Source organism: Colletotrichum karsti (genome assembly GCF_011947395.1).
Source record: "Colletotrichum karsti strain CkLH20 chromosome Unknown Scaffold7, whole genome shotgun sequence".
Taxonomy (NCBI): Eukaryota; Fungi; Ascomycota; class Sordariomycetes; order Glomerellales; family Glomerellaceae; genus Colletotrichum; species Colletotrichum karsti.
The window spans coordinates 1,009,665-1,022,460 of record NW_024065907.1 but is presented as its reverse complement, the minus strand read 5'-3'; the positions used below and the strand labels follow the sequence as shown (position 1 = coordinate 1,022,460).

The 12,796-nt window shown below is 58.4% G+C and overlaps 3 protein-coding genes across 3 annotated transcripts; 2 read left to right on the top strand and 1 right to left on the bottom strand.

Annotated features, from left to right (window-relative positions):
- Positions 1–2,857: 2,857 nt before the first annotated feature.
- CkaCkLH20_03105 (rhamnogalacturonate lyase) lies at positions 2,858–4,656 on the top strand (the record flags this gene model as incomplete). The annotated part of the gene is made up of 2 exons (XM_038885824.1): positions 2,858–3,077; positions 3,134–4,656. 2 exons carry the CDS (start codon positions 2,858–2,860, stop codon positions 4,654–4,656), a joined length of 1,743 nt encoding a protein of 580 aa, XP_038749023.1.
- Positions 4,657–6,484: 1,828 nt separating this feature from the next.
- CkaCkLH20_03104 (uncharacterized protein) lies at positions 6,485–7,802 on the top strand (the record flags this gene model as incomplete). Its single annotated transcript, XM_038885823.1, has 2 exons — positions 6,485–7,088; positions 7,162–7,802. The coding sequence occupies 2 exons, from the start codon at positions 6,485–6,487 to the stop codon at positions 7,800–7,802; spliced, it is 1,245 nt and encodes a 414-aa protein (XP_038749022.1).
- A 389-nt stretch (positions 7,803–8,191) lies between these two features.
- Positions 8,192–10,231, bottom strand: CkaCkLH20_03103 (uncharacterized protein; the record flags this gene model as incomplete). The annotated part of the gene is made up of 1 exon (XM_038885822.1): positions 8,192–10,231. The coding sequence occupies one exon, from the start codon at positions 10,229–10,231 to the stop codon at positions 8,192–8,194; it is 2,040 nt and encodes a 679-aa protein (XP_038749021.1).
- Between the last annotated feature and the right edge of the window lie 2,565 nt (positions 10,232–12,796).

Here is a 12,796-nt window from a genome sequence, read left to right as displayed (position 1 = left end):
GCGGGCCTCTCGATAAGGAAACGTTACGTCTGGAAGAATGAACTTCTCCTGATTGAACAATTGGGTGAAGCGAGCCGGAAGCGAGAACCACTTGCACGGGTCAATGCCCAGGGATTCTTCAGGCTGACAGGATAGGATAAATCGATTCGGCACACGTCCACGACTCGACGAGCACGGGGGATTCGGACGGGTAGGGTCTGAAAGGGGCGCGCCGCCCACACGTGCAACAAGAAGAGGAATGCCAAGCTCAACGTGGGTGGACAATGCGGGCTCCCTCGTTGGGCGACGCCGCCAGACGAGCCAAACGAGCCAAACGAGCTTTGGCACAGACCTCAGATTTGGGGGTCAAGAACCAGGGGGGATCATCAGCACCGGCAACGAGGCGCCGTTCCACACAAGACCTGCAAAACGGCCGCGTCTCGAACGCCAGTGGAGTTTCTGGGGACGCATCTGATGTTGAACGGGAGTTGAGCCGGCGATGGTGTTGGCCAATCTGGTGCATTCCAACTGGGATAGGGCTTGCGCTGGACGTTGGAGGTTACCTGGCCGCGAGTCAGTCGATGATGGAGGATTAACGTCATACGGAATATACCTGCGTAAATGCTGATTTTAGGGTCATATCCGCCGGACGGGTACCATCGGATGGGGGCCAAAATAGGAGGAAGAGACAACGGATCGTCCTTTTGACGTTGAGGCTAACGATGTCTGCAATTTCCTTCTCTCAATGTCTTTATTGCGGCATCGTTGGCGCCGCCCTGGTCCCCGTCCGCTGCTCATCAATTGAGGCATTTGTTATGCAGGTCGAGATGTAAAATTCGAATATATTCCATGCGATTGGATCGGTCGCTCAGACCTGTTCGCGTCCTCGCGTCCGATCGGTTGCGATGGCCCCCTCAGTCCAGTCGGGCAGCGGAGGGCGCCGGTGTTGTTATCCCCCTGCAGGGACCATCCTAACTTGCGCTAAAACGCAACTCTCTTTTTGTCTTTATTCATCGGATGACTCCGCGTGTGGCACTGGGCAAGCCGTAGTCTGAATAGCTTCTCCGCGGCTCAGTATTTGCAAATCGCATCTCGGGAAGGGCCCAGAGCCAGTTCATGGCGAAGAACGGGAGCCGCATCGGGTGGGCAGTCGGCCGTGTCTTTGGTTCCTTTGACAGCCCGGGCGCCGGGCCTCGTCGGTGGGATCCATCAGACGGGCTGGTCACTGGCGGATGACCAAATGTCATCGTTCTGGCGCCTTCGAGCCTCATGTTTTTGCCGTCCGTCTGATCAAGCTATGGCTCCGTGAGACACGGATGGGGAAGGAGCCAGGCTGAAGGGTCCTCTGTGCGTTGTTGAAGGGTCTGAGATGATCAGCTCGGTTGCCACTGGTGTTGGTGTTAGTGCGGCGGCGCCATATTTCTGGGCTTGAGACAACGTCGATTCCGGAGAGGCCATCAGCGAGCGTTGCGCTGAATTTGACGTCGTGGGAGGTCGAAAACGGTCGGCCACAAAGGTCTCGGAAGACGTTCTGTCGGAAGTCGACATCCCGAAGCGTTGGTCTTTCATGCATTTTTTTCCTTCAAGGAATAATTCTTCTGCAATGATGAAAATGAGGACGATGGAAGGAACGGGCCCACAAAACTGGTCGGGGCGCACCCGACGAAGTCTTTGTGGCTGGTGTAGTATGACACTGTGGCTGGTGATTTCTTCCCGCAGGCTGCATGGATGGAATCCCGTCCATCCGGGCTGGAATTACCCAATCCACCTACCTAGGTTCAACACACTGCATAATGAGGTTGGTATTTTCCTATCTGGCAGATGCGTTTCCTTCCTTATCATCGCGCCTATCTTTTTGTTTTGGGGTTTGCAATGATGTTCTCCATTCTGTGAAGTACTCGTTATTCATTCTGCCCTTGGATGCCTCGAGAAACCCGATGTGATAAGTATTTTCCGACAAGGAGAGAAAGTCTCTTGGCTTTGAGTAAAACGCAGGACTCGTTCATTCTCGACAGTTGGTTGCTCATACTGCCAAGCGAAACAAAAAATAGCAAGTCTGGAAGAAACGTCCCAAACAAGTCTAAATAGCAGAGAATCCATCTCCCAATGACTTGCCAACACCTACTATGTATGTACACTGACGTGACAGCGTTCATCCGCATGACAATCACCCCTTCCATTTCTTGTCTCTGATCTCTAAGATTACAAGTGCTTCAAATCCGTGGCTCAGGACCATTGTTTCCGGATTCCATGTATTTTATATGCTCCGGCAGACCGGAAGCTTCTCAAGCACCACTCAACCCAAATCGGCAGGTCGAACGGCGGCTCAGGCATCACTCTTTCACCCATCCCTCGGCACTTGGTACCCCGAAGTCGGGGTAATCCATGTCGGGGTAGACCTGTTGGCTTGGCGATCTCGAAAAGCTAGATGCCCTCTCCAATCTCCCAATCCCCCGAGGCCTGAAAGCAAACGAAGGCACCCGTCGTATTTTCCACCCATCACCGCCCGCCGTTCGCTCCATCTCCAGTGCGGAGAACGGGGCAATACCCTGCTTTCTGCGTCGCCGTTGACCGCTGACGTCCTCCAGCGCCCAATTCAGCTAACAGCTACTCGCCAATTACCTACTCACTTGCCTTTTCCCCCGTCTTCGAGTCAATCACGAGGGGTCAAGTGAGGAGAAGCAAGGCGAACGGCACCAAAATGCCGGGTACGCGGCTCAATGCTTGATTTGGGGTAATCTGGGGTCGAGGTCGGGGTAGGAGCCTCGGGGTCTTGAGTCGCGAGATCAATGACTGAAATATTTATCTACCGTCCAGGCCTGCCCGTCATGGTTGATGTGCCCAGTTCTTGAGTGTCGACGACTCCCTCGCCAACAAGATGAGGTCCGCATTCTTCGCCACGGCCCTCACGGCTCTCGCCTCCAACGCGCTCGCCGCGCCGGCCAAGGCGGAGCCCTTCCTCAAGCAGGTCAACAACCAGACGTGGATCATCGGCAATGACGTCTGGAACATGACGCAGGGCCTCAAGTACGGCGTGAAGCTGTACTACAAGGACCGCGATCTGGTCGGAAACGCCGTCGGTCACTACGTGAGCTACAGTACGTCCATCGCCCTCTTATCCACTCCCAGGAGCCAAAACTAACAAAAATCCCAGACGGCGCAGCAAACGACATCGCCTGGTCGTCCGCCAGCATAGCCCACAAGGGCACGCACGACGGCACTCCCTTCATCGACGTCAAGTTCACCGCAAACGACGGCGACTTCCACTGGGTCATCTTCCAGGGCCTCGCCGGCGCCTACCAGTACTTCGTCAACCGCGACCTGCCCACACTCGGCGAGTTCCGCACCCTCTGGCGCCTCGACAACACCACCTTCCCCAAAGGCAAGACGGACCTCCACGACAAGGAGCTCCCGACTCTCAGCGACTACCTCCCCGAGAACAAGGTCCAGGACGAGACCTGGCTCGCGCCCGACGGCAAGTCGTACATCACAAAGTACGACTTCTCCGACTTCATCCGCACCCAGAAGTACTACGGCGTCTACGGCGACGAGGTCGGCAGCTGGTACATCAACGCCGGCAAGGACTACTACAACGGCAACCACCTCAAGCAGGAGCTCATGGTCCACCGCGAGAGCGCCACCGGCGACGCCGTCCAGCTCAACATGATCCACGGCACCCACTTCCAGGTCTCCGCCGTCGACGTCTTCCCCGTCGGCAAGATGTGGGGTCCCTGGCTGTGGTACCTCAACGACGGCTCCCGGTCCGATGCCGAGGTCCGCGCCGCCTCCGAGTTCGCCGCCTGGCCCTACCCCTGGCTCGACGACGCCGCCTACCACGCCCGCGGCACCATCAAGGGCAAGCTCCTCCTCTCCGACGGCCGCCCCGCCGCCGGCGCCGCCGTCTTCCTCGGCGACAACCACCCCAACAAGACGGCCATCGACATGGGCTCCGACTACTACTACACGGCCTACGCCGACGCCTCGGGCGCCTTCGAGATCCCGCACGTCCGCGTCGCCGAGGCGGGCTACGCCCTGCAGGCGTGGTCCGCCGGCGGCGAGCTCAAGGACGTGACGACGCACATCATCTTCAACGACGTCAACGTCACCGACAAGAAGACGACGGACCTGGGGACCCTGAACTGGGCCGTCTCGAAGCGCAAGCGCCTCTTCCAGGTCGGCGACTTCGACCGCACGTCGCTGGGCTTCACTCACGGCGGCGACCCCTTCTTCGGCCACGCCATCATCGCCTCGTGCCCCGCCAACATCGACTTCGTCGTCGGCGAGTCCGACGAGAGCGAGTGGTGCTACGGCCAGACGCACCAGGGCAACTACACCATCCGCTTCGCCGTCGACGCCGTGCCCGACCCGGCGCCCGAGACGGCGAATCTGATCGTCTCGCTGGGCGGGTACTCGACCGGCGCGAGCAGCGTGGTGTTGGCCAACGGCCAGCAGGTCGGGAACCTGACCAGCGGCGCCGTCGGCGTGGACTCGACCTCGGGCCTGCTGAACGACCCGTCGGTCTACCGCAGCGCGACGATGGGCGGCGAGTGGCGGTACTTTGAGTTCCCGGTTCCGGGCGCGTTGCTGAAGAAGGGTGATAACGAGGTGACGTTCCAGCTGACGAGGAACACGACGTGGAGGGGCTTCATCTGGGACAGCATTGTTCTGGAGTGGTGAGAGCGGCATGCCAGGTGAGGCACTGTATCTTGTAGATATTTAATTTCGACGACACATATTTGAATGGAACATATTGCCAAATCATCGCTCTCTTTTTTGAAGTTTTGTGTAACACAATATCGCTAGGTGACCAGCTTTTGCCGCATTGCCTCATGTATCCCCGAACGCCGGCTCGGATTTTCTTCTCTAGCCAGAGTGGACGCAAATTCATTTCCAGAACAGTGTGAGCGTTCGTGAAATTCACTCTGGAAAATCCTCGATCTGAGGAGTGAAACAAGTCAGCATTGAGCCTACGGAGAAGTGCCCGGTGCGATGCGTGTAGCGTGCTAGATCTCGTCTTTGTGTAGGAACTCGACGACGATGAGATGATGGAAGAATCCAAAGACATCCTCGGCTCGCCAGCTGGCAATAGATATCCGACATTCATGTGATTCCGTCGTGGAATTAAGTCGAACTGGGCTTGGAAATATCCAAACTATGAATATGGATATGGGTTTGGGTATTTGGGTATTTGGGTAGATGGGTGGATGTAGTTCCAGACGCAAAGAAGTCTCGCCATTTCCCCTCCATTATACCTACCTTAGAATGCTTCACTTGTGCGATAACGGTGCCATTTTGTCAAGAAATTCCCGATTCGGCCTCTCGAATGATCACCAGCAAGCCACGTTGATTTTCCTGTTGATGTTCTGTTTTGCCTGAGATGCGGTCAACTGGCAAGGAATTTGACCCCTAAATCGTTGATGGCTTCTGTCCTCGAGCCCGGTGGTGCAGATTCAATAACATCACACAACTGTGAGATTCCCACATGCAGAACCTGATTCCGCGGACTACCAAGGCGGCATCCCCTCGACGGCGACCCGGGTCATACGTACTCTCTTGACTGAGCCACTGAAACCCAGAAGCAAACTGAATAGCCAACGTGAAAGGGAACTCTAGTCTGGTTTATAGGTGTCTCGAGCATAAATGACGCCATTGGATGCGATGAGACCTCAACATCTACCCGGAAAAGCAACTCGGAAAACCAAGCACGGCTGCGATGCAAAGAAACAAAAGCAAACCTCACCCTCAGGTACTTATCCTAGTACTTTTATCACTTAGAACGAAAAGCGTTTTGCTCCGAGCGTTGAATCTTCATAGCTTTGGGAGCTAGACTCATACCCACGGGACCCCCTCGAGGTCTGCCTCGGCGAAAGACATGTCTCGCCTCCGGAGCGGACCCACCCGGCGCCGGCCGGCATCGGCACCGGCCATCTCGGATTTGGAGAGCTATGGTGGTGGTGGTGGTCTCCAACACATCTTTAGCGCGGAATGAGCTCGTGTGGGGGTAGCATCGGAGACCAACCTACCTTTGGCGCCCCAACCTTGCCCGTACATTTTACTTCCCTCCACCACATGCACGTAATCGCGTGAGTCAGCTTCGCAGGGAGCAGGCATGCAACCCTGCTGCCCGCAGGTCATCCGGACTCTTTTGATAAAGAAGATTGATTTCTAGGGGTGTGTGTGTGTGCTGGACTGATCTGAATCCGATCTGGAGTTCGGGAACTTTTTTTTCTTTTGAATACTACTTTGTGTTAGACATTTCTTACCCGGGGCGGCGGCGTTCAGACATCGAACCTCGTGACAACCATCTCGGGATGGCTAGACCACACACCACGTCATCCAACGGCCGGGGCGGGCTCCTTCGCTTCTCCCATCTACTCTAAATTAAAGTAATCGAAGCTAGCGAGTCGACACACTTTATAGATAAGCTTCTCACCCCATCCTCTCTCTCAAGCTTAAGCTATTCGAGGGGTGCCAGATCGCGCAGATCCATCCGTCCGTCGTCGCGATGGTCTTCCCCGTCCTCCCCAAAACACCAATCCCCTCCCTCTCCCTCTCCGCAGCAGGCCTCGTCGCCCTCGCGGACCTGCAGACCATCGCGCACCGCACCGCCCTCACGGGGACGTCCTCCTGGTTCGACGGCCTCGTCCTCGCGCCCGGGCTGCACTACCAACAAGCCGCGGACGGGGTCGTGGCGGGCGAAGCTGCCGCGAGCGCCGAGACCTCCAAGGCTTTCGACGGGGGTAATGCCGGCGGTGGTGGGGGGTTGTTCGGCACGGAGGCGCTGCCGGGCGGCGGGGTGAAGAATGTGAGGATCACGAACCCGGGGATGTTGTTGTTCCTCTCGAGGCTGGGGGTCGAGGATCGGAGGGCGAGGGAGAGGGAGATGAGGAAGAGTAAGGGCGCGGGGGGGATCGAGGCGCAGGGAAAGGGGAGCAGGGTTATCGTGCTCGATGTCGGGGCCGTGGCGGCGAGGAAGAGGAGGACGAGGAGGGGGAGGGCATTCGAGCATGACGGGGAGTGGGAGTTTGAGCGCGGGAGTCACTTGTTGTATCTCGCCAGCCCGCTGCTTACTCTCGCCGCGCTGACGGTGATGGTTCTGCTGGGAGATTGTGAGCTCACACACCTCCCTCCCCTCATCGCCTCTTTTGGTAAAGCTACTGACTGACAATCTTCCACACGCAGGGTGGGGTCTAGCGGCCATAACGGCCCTCATAACCTCCCGCCTCCTAAACATCTACATCATCAAACAACGCACGCCCACCCCCCCTCCCCCATCGCCCCCGTCGACCTCCTCCTCGAAAATGTCAGAATACACGATCCCGCTCTCCGGCGCCCTCACAGTCCGCATGCGCGGCCCCGCCGCCGACCTCGCCGCCCTGACCACCGAGACCTGGCTGCTCTCCAAGACGGCCGCGCAGGGCTACCTCGAGGCCGTCGCGAAGCTGGCCGTGTACATGGTGGCCGTCTTCAGCGGGAACGTCTCGCAGGCGGGCAACATGGTCCTGCTGGTCCTGTTGCTGGGCAGCGCGGGGTTGCTGGGGCTGAGCAACGGGTTCATGAAGGGTGTCAAGGGGAGCGGGCGGGTCGCGCGGGTGTGGGACGAGACGAAGATGGCGGCGGGGAGTGGGAGAGGAGGAGAAGGAGGAGGAGGGCAGCAGCTGAGGCGGAGGAGGGAGTTTGATGCGTTCGTGCAGGGGCAGCAGAGGCCGGCGGTGCAGAGCCGGCGGGAGACGGAGGATGGGAATGGAGGGGAGTGGGGGAGTCAGGCTGGGACGGTTGTGAGGGATTCGTATCCCTTTGAGGGGAGCGTTGATTATACGTAGAGGCACGGAGGAGGTGGACGAGAGGGCACACAAAGATGGGCGGCATACACGGAGGCGTCGGGTAAGAGGATATGGCACGGAGCCATTTGCGTTTTACTTCTTTGCTGTCTTGTTGTAGACATTAGCCAGGGCAACACCCTCCCATTCCGTTCCCATCCATGTATCCAGTCGCCATGTTTTATACCCAAACCACCTCCTACTCCCACGCTCGAAACAAAACGAAAACTCCTTTGCCCAGTTCGAACAGGGTATATATACCAAAAACAAAAAAACCCGAAACAAATGCCCCATGTGTCCGTTTCCCCCCTCCGTCTCAAGAAAAGTTTTGGTCTAATTGGGTTTACGAAGAGAACGCCCAAATGCAATTCGATGAACATGAGAATGGACTGTTACAGAGCGCGGTCGCTGGTCGTCGACTCCTCGCAGCACTTGACGATCTCGCAAAGCGACCGCATGATCAGGGGGTCGATCTCGTTGACCGACTCCCCCGCGAGCGGCCCGTCCGAGCCCTCAGCCCGCAACGTGGCCACGAGGCGCGCGATGCACCGCCTGATACCGATCTGGAGGTCGCGGAGGGACACCTCGGAGGTCGGAACGGGGGTGGCGGGTACCGGCGGCGGGGCGGCGGACTGTCGCGATGAGCAAGCGCGGCGGCCGCCGAGGAACATGCTCGAGCGCTTGCGGAGCGGGCGGGGAGGCGGGGAGGTTTCCTGCATACCCTGCAGGCCGAGCAGGCTGGCGGCCTTCTTGGGGATGGAGTCGTCGGCGCCGCCGCCGGCGGAGAGGGTCTCGGGGGTTCCCGGGGTGAGCGGGCGCGGGGGGTTCTGGACCATCGGGGCGAGGTAGTTGTAGGCGACGATGTGGGCGTAGAGGGCGTCGCAGAGGTAGTCGGAGCCGGTGGGGAAGAGGTTGCGGATGCGGGACCACTGCGGGGGCGCGAGTGTCAATGTCGACGGGCCCATTGAGGAGAGGTCGAGGTTGGAGGAGGAGGCGCCGCGGGAACAGCGGCGGATGGAGTTCGCGGTGCGGCGAGGCGCGAGCCATCTCCACCGTTTCGGGGAGGCCGGTGGCGTTTCCGGGCGGACAGGTTCTTGTACGGGGTGTCGCACTTTGCGGGAGTAGCTGCGGATGGTTTCGATGGAGAGGCTGGAGCAGAGGAGCATGGTCTCTGGGAAGCAGGTGACCGAGATGCGGAGGGACTCGACGACGTTTGGGGGGAGGGGTATCCGGCGGGCGTCGTCCCCTGAGGGGATGTCGATCGGGTCCTCGAGCCAGGTGTATGTAGCGCTCACGGAAGACGTCGGACGTGATCTCGGTTGGGCTGAGGACCTGGGCCGAGGTGTCACGAGGGACCTCGAGGTTTCTGCTGAGCGTGATGTTGGACGGGGAGTGATGAGGAGAGGAGGAGCAAGACCTTCTTGCTCGTCCAGATAGCGAAACCATGGCTCTAGTTCCTCCTTCAGGTCAGCGATGATGGAGCTCCTGTTTGTGCCCGGCGCAACGACGTGGTCGGAGGGTGCGCGGGAAGAGGAGGTGTGTGAGCGAGTGCGTGAGCGCGATGCAATGTTCTTGCGAGCATCGTCTGTGAAGGAAACACGGTGTTTCAAGGACGAGGTACGCGTAGGGACGGCGATCTCGATGGAGTGAAGCGAATGGACCGACATCCGGTTCTGCTCTTTGCCCTTCCCGTTGTCGGCCGCGGCCGTTGGAACGTGTAAGCTCCGCGCCCGGCTGGTGGGTCGCGTGTACTCGTCGAACGGGTTGGACAGCCGGTGGCTGTTAGTTGCGGCGTGGGCGCTCTTCGCCCTTGGCGGCGACTCGTTGATGGACTTGTCCCCCAGCCGGGATAGCGGCCGCACCGGCTTGATGGGCGTGGTCACCGGCGACTGGTCTAGACTCTTGCCAAGTTCGGGGTGGTCGCCGGGGCCTTCCGGCTCCAAGTCCATCCAGCTGCCGGGGGCGGCTTCTTCATCTTCTTCGGACCCGTCACAAAACGACACGAGACGCTTGTGAGTAGTCTGTGCAGGCGGTTGACTGGAGGCGGAGATGGTGGTGTCGGCGGTCAAGACGGAGTGCTGGCGGATCTGTGGCGATGCAGCGGCATCGTCGTCGCCGTCCTCGGCCTCGCTGAAGGACGCGCCGCTGGAGCTCGACGCGGCGTCGGAATGATCGCTGGCCCCGCTGTGAGAGCTCTTCTCGTCGATGGCGCCCAGTGGTTGAAACTGCGGTACGCCGTTCGGGTGGCATGGTCCGCCGAGGACCGTCGGGGGTTCGGCGGAGGGCCATTCGTCTTCGTCAGAGGCGAGGGCCGGCGAAGGGGCGCCGGCCGTCATGTTCTTGGAAGCGAAGATGAGAGCAGAGAACTCAAGGTCCTGAGCGAGGAGCTCCGGCAGATTGCAGTCCATTGTCGGTTCCGCGGCTTCGGCCATGGTGCCGGGATGGATGCATAAATGCTCGGGCTGGTGCTCGTCGGGTCGATGCGGGTGGGCGATCGGCTGGTGTTGGTGACGGAGATGGTGGTGAGGTCGGATTTGGGACGACAACGGCGGCGGCGGTGACAGCGGCGTTGACAGCGGGATGCCTTGACTATAGATCGATGTCGGCTGCGGGTTGGAGGGTAGTGTCAGTGGCAGGAGATTTTTCATGCTCCGGACGGAGCGTCTTCGCTCCAGGACCGGCGGACGGGATGTTTTAAAGGTTGTTGGAGAGATGTTCCTTGCAGGGAGGGCCTCGGTCGCGTGTGGGGCAGGGAAGGGAGCTGGAACGTCTAACACGAACATGGGGGTGCGCATGCCACATGGGTTGATGCTCATGCCATTGGGTCGTGGGCGAGAAAAGGGGAGAACTGCTTGCCGGGGTGGTGATGATGAGGTGGTGGTGGCCACTCAACTTGGGAGCTGCGATGCCTTTAAGCTGCCAGGGCTGACGACAGGGTCCTGGACGGGGGAGAGGGAACGCGAGAGAGTGTGTGACCAGTGATCAGTGAAGCTCCAGCTGCTCCAGTGTGGATGGGACACAAGAGCTCATGTCCGTGGGTAAGAAGAAGACGGAGTAGGGCAGAAGAAGGCCTCGCTAGTAGGGATCGAGGATCGATAACACTGGGTGCGAGGGTCCGAAATAAGACGATAAGTTCGGATCCGGGATCCTCACGAGGGTCTGAAGACGGTCAAGAGAAGAGAAAGACCCTTCCTCGTGCAGACCCGGGAGATGAGAGGGCGGCTGGGAGAATGCCGCTTCGTCGGTTCGTCCGACGAGGATGGTGAGATTGAAAAAGATTGCTCCAAGATTGCCCGAGGGGAAAGCTGCGTATGCCGTGCCACTCGACGACAAGAGAAGCACAATAAACAAAACAACAACACTCTCTCTCAGACACGCAACACTTTGCGGAGAGGGGCCATCTCTGTGTTTAGTAGGCAATTGTAAGACATTGTCGACCGCGGGGGACTCTGCCCTTGCGTCGTCCGTCCTCTTCGTTGCGGTGAGAAGTGTATTAGCCACGGTCACTCGACTCGACTCTTCCATTGGCTTCGTTCGTCGTGTCTTTTCTTCTGCTGTCATAGCCTTGGCCGTCTGTGGGCGAGAACAGCCACCAGAGACCCTTCATACGCCAATACCTCGGCCATGAGCTCACAAAGTCAGAGCTAGTCAGCGAGGGAGAGCCAGCTTTGCGGGACTCCGGATCTTGCGGACGGGGAATCGTTGAATGGGTAGGGCGGCCGGGTCAGGGGCAGCAGGCGCAGTCAGCAAATCCCAACTCCAAGTCCCAACTGGAGGCCATTTGACCCCGTTGTTCGGTCCACACCGAAAAGAGAAGACGATGAGGAAGGAAAAAGCAAAAATGAGGGGCGTGGGTAAGCCTTCAATAATACTACGCTGGTAGTGGGCTCAGTGTGCATATCTGCTCTGCATACGGCAGTTCAGTGCCATTCACTTGCCAAAAGCAATAACTGTATTAGATGGTAATAAGCCTGGTGGAGGATCAACTGTGCCATTATCATCAAAACAAGCTCGGCGCTCATAAAAAAGTCCTTTCGAATTTTCTGGATGGGCTTCGCGTTCATGACACATGTCCAAGCCCGCTTCCCACCACCCACCGGGCCACCTGTACGATGGAGGTTTAAATGGCGGCACGATGAGAGTCTGAAGGTTCCGTGATCCGAGTTGTGATTAGTATTCGAGTCGTGAGATCTGTTAACTCCGTTCACCATCGTGCACGTTTTCGAAATAAACCTCGCCGAAGGAAGAAATCCAAGGGACCTGGTCATACCAAGCAACATCCATCTCAACAGACCAGGTCCCGGGGGAAGACGGCGTGGCTCATTGGCCCTTGGTCCTTGGTGCAGGCTGAGCGAGCAGGCATTTATTCGCCTATGCCATATCAGTGCAACGAGTCTGTGTTGCTGCATCATCTGCATCTGCATCTGCATTTGCATGCGCAGGCCAGGCTAGCGCCCACAGCCGTCTGTGTACGGAGCATGTTCCAGGTGGAACTGCATGGTATGCGGAGAGCAAACTGCCCAGTTGCACAAGCGATGCTGATGTCCAACAACGAGTGAATGAGAGTTTGTTCACTCATTCATGTACTCATCTGGCCACGGCTTCCGCCTCAGTGAGCCCCGAACAAGATTGCCGGCGACCACAAGTTCCAAATGGCGAGCTTGCGGGCGATGGCAGGTGACCGTCTCGGCACTGGTCGTGCGGCGAATGGATTTGGGGTTGGATCGTCTCGATTGACATTGTCTCCCGGCTCTCTCTGTCTTGTTGTCCCTTTCCGGGTCGAGTCCCCAACCGGGATCAACAGGAGATTGAGGGGCGGCGCAGCAGAAGACAGGCCGTGATAGGGTGATGAGAGGGTCATGTCCTCGAGCCACCTGAGCCAACTGACGATCCGGATCCCACGCCTCTTGCTTGCAATGCCACTGGATGTTTGCTCGATGCCGCGACTCGTCTCGACTATTTTTGAGTCTCCCGCTTCGCAAAGGCTTTGCTGATGT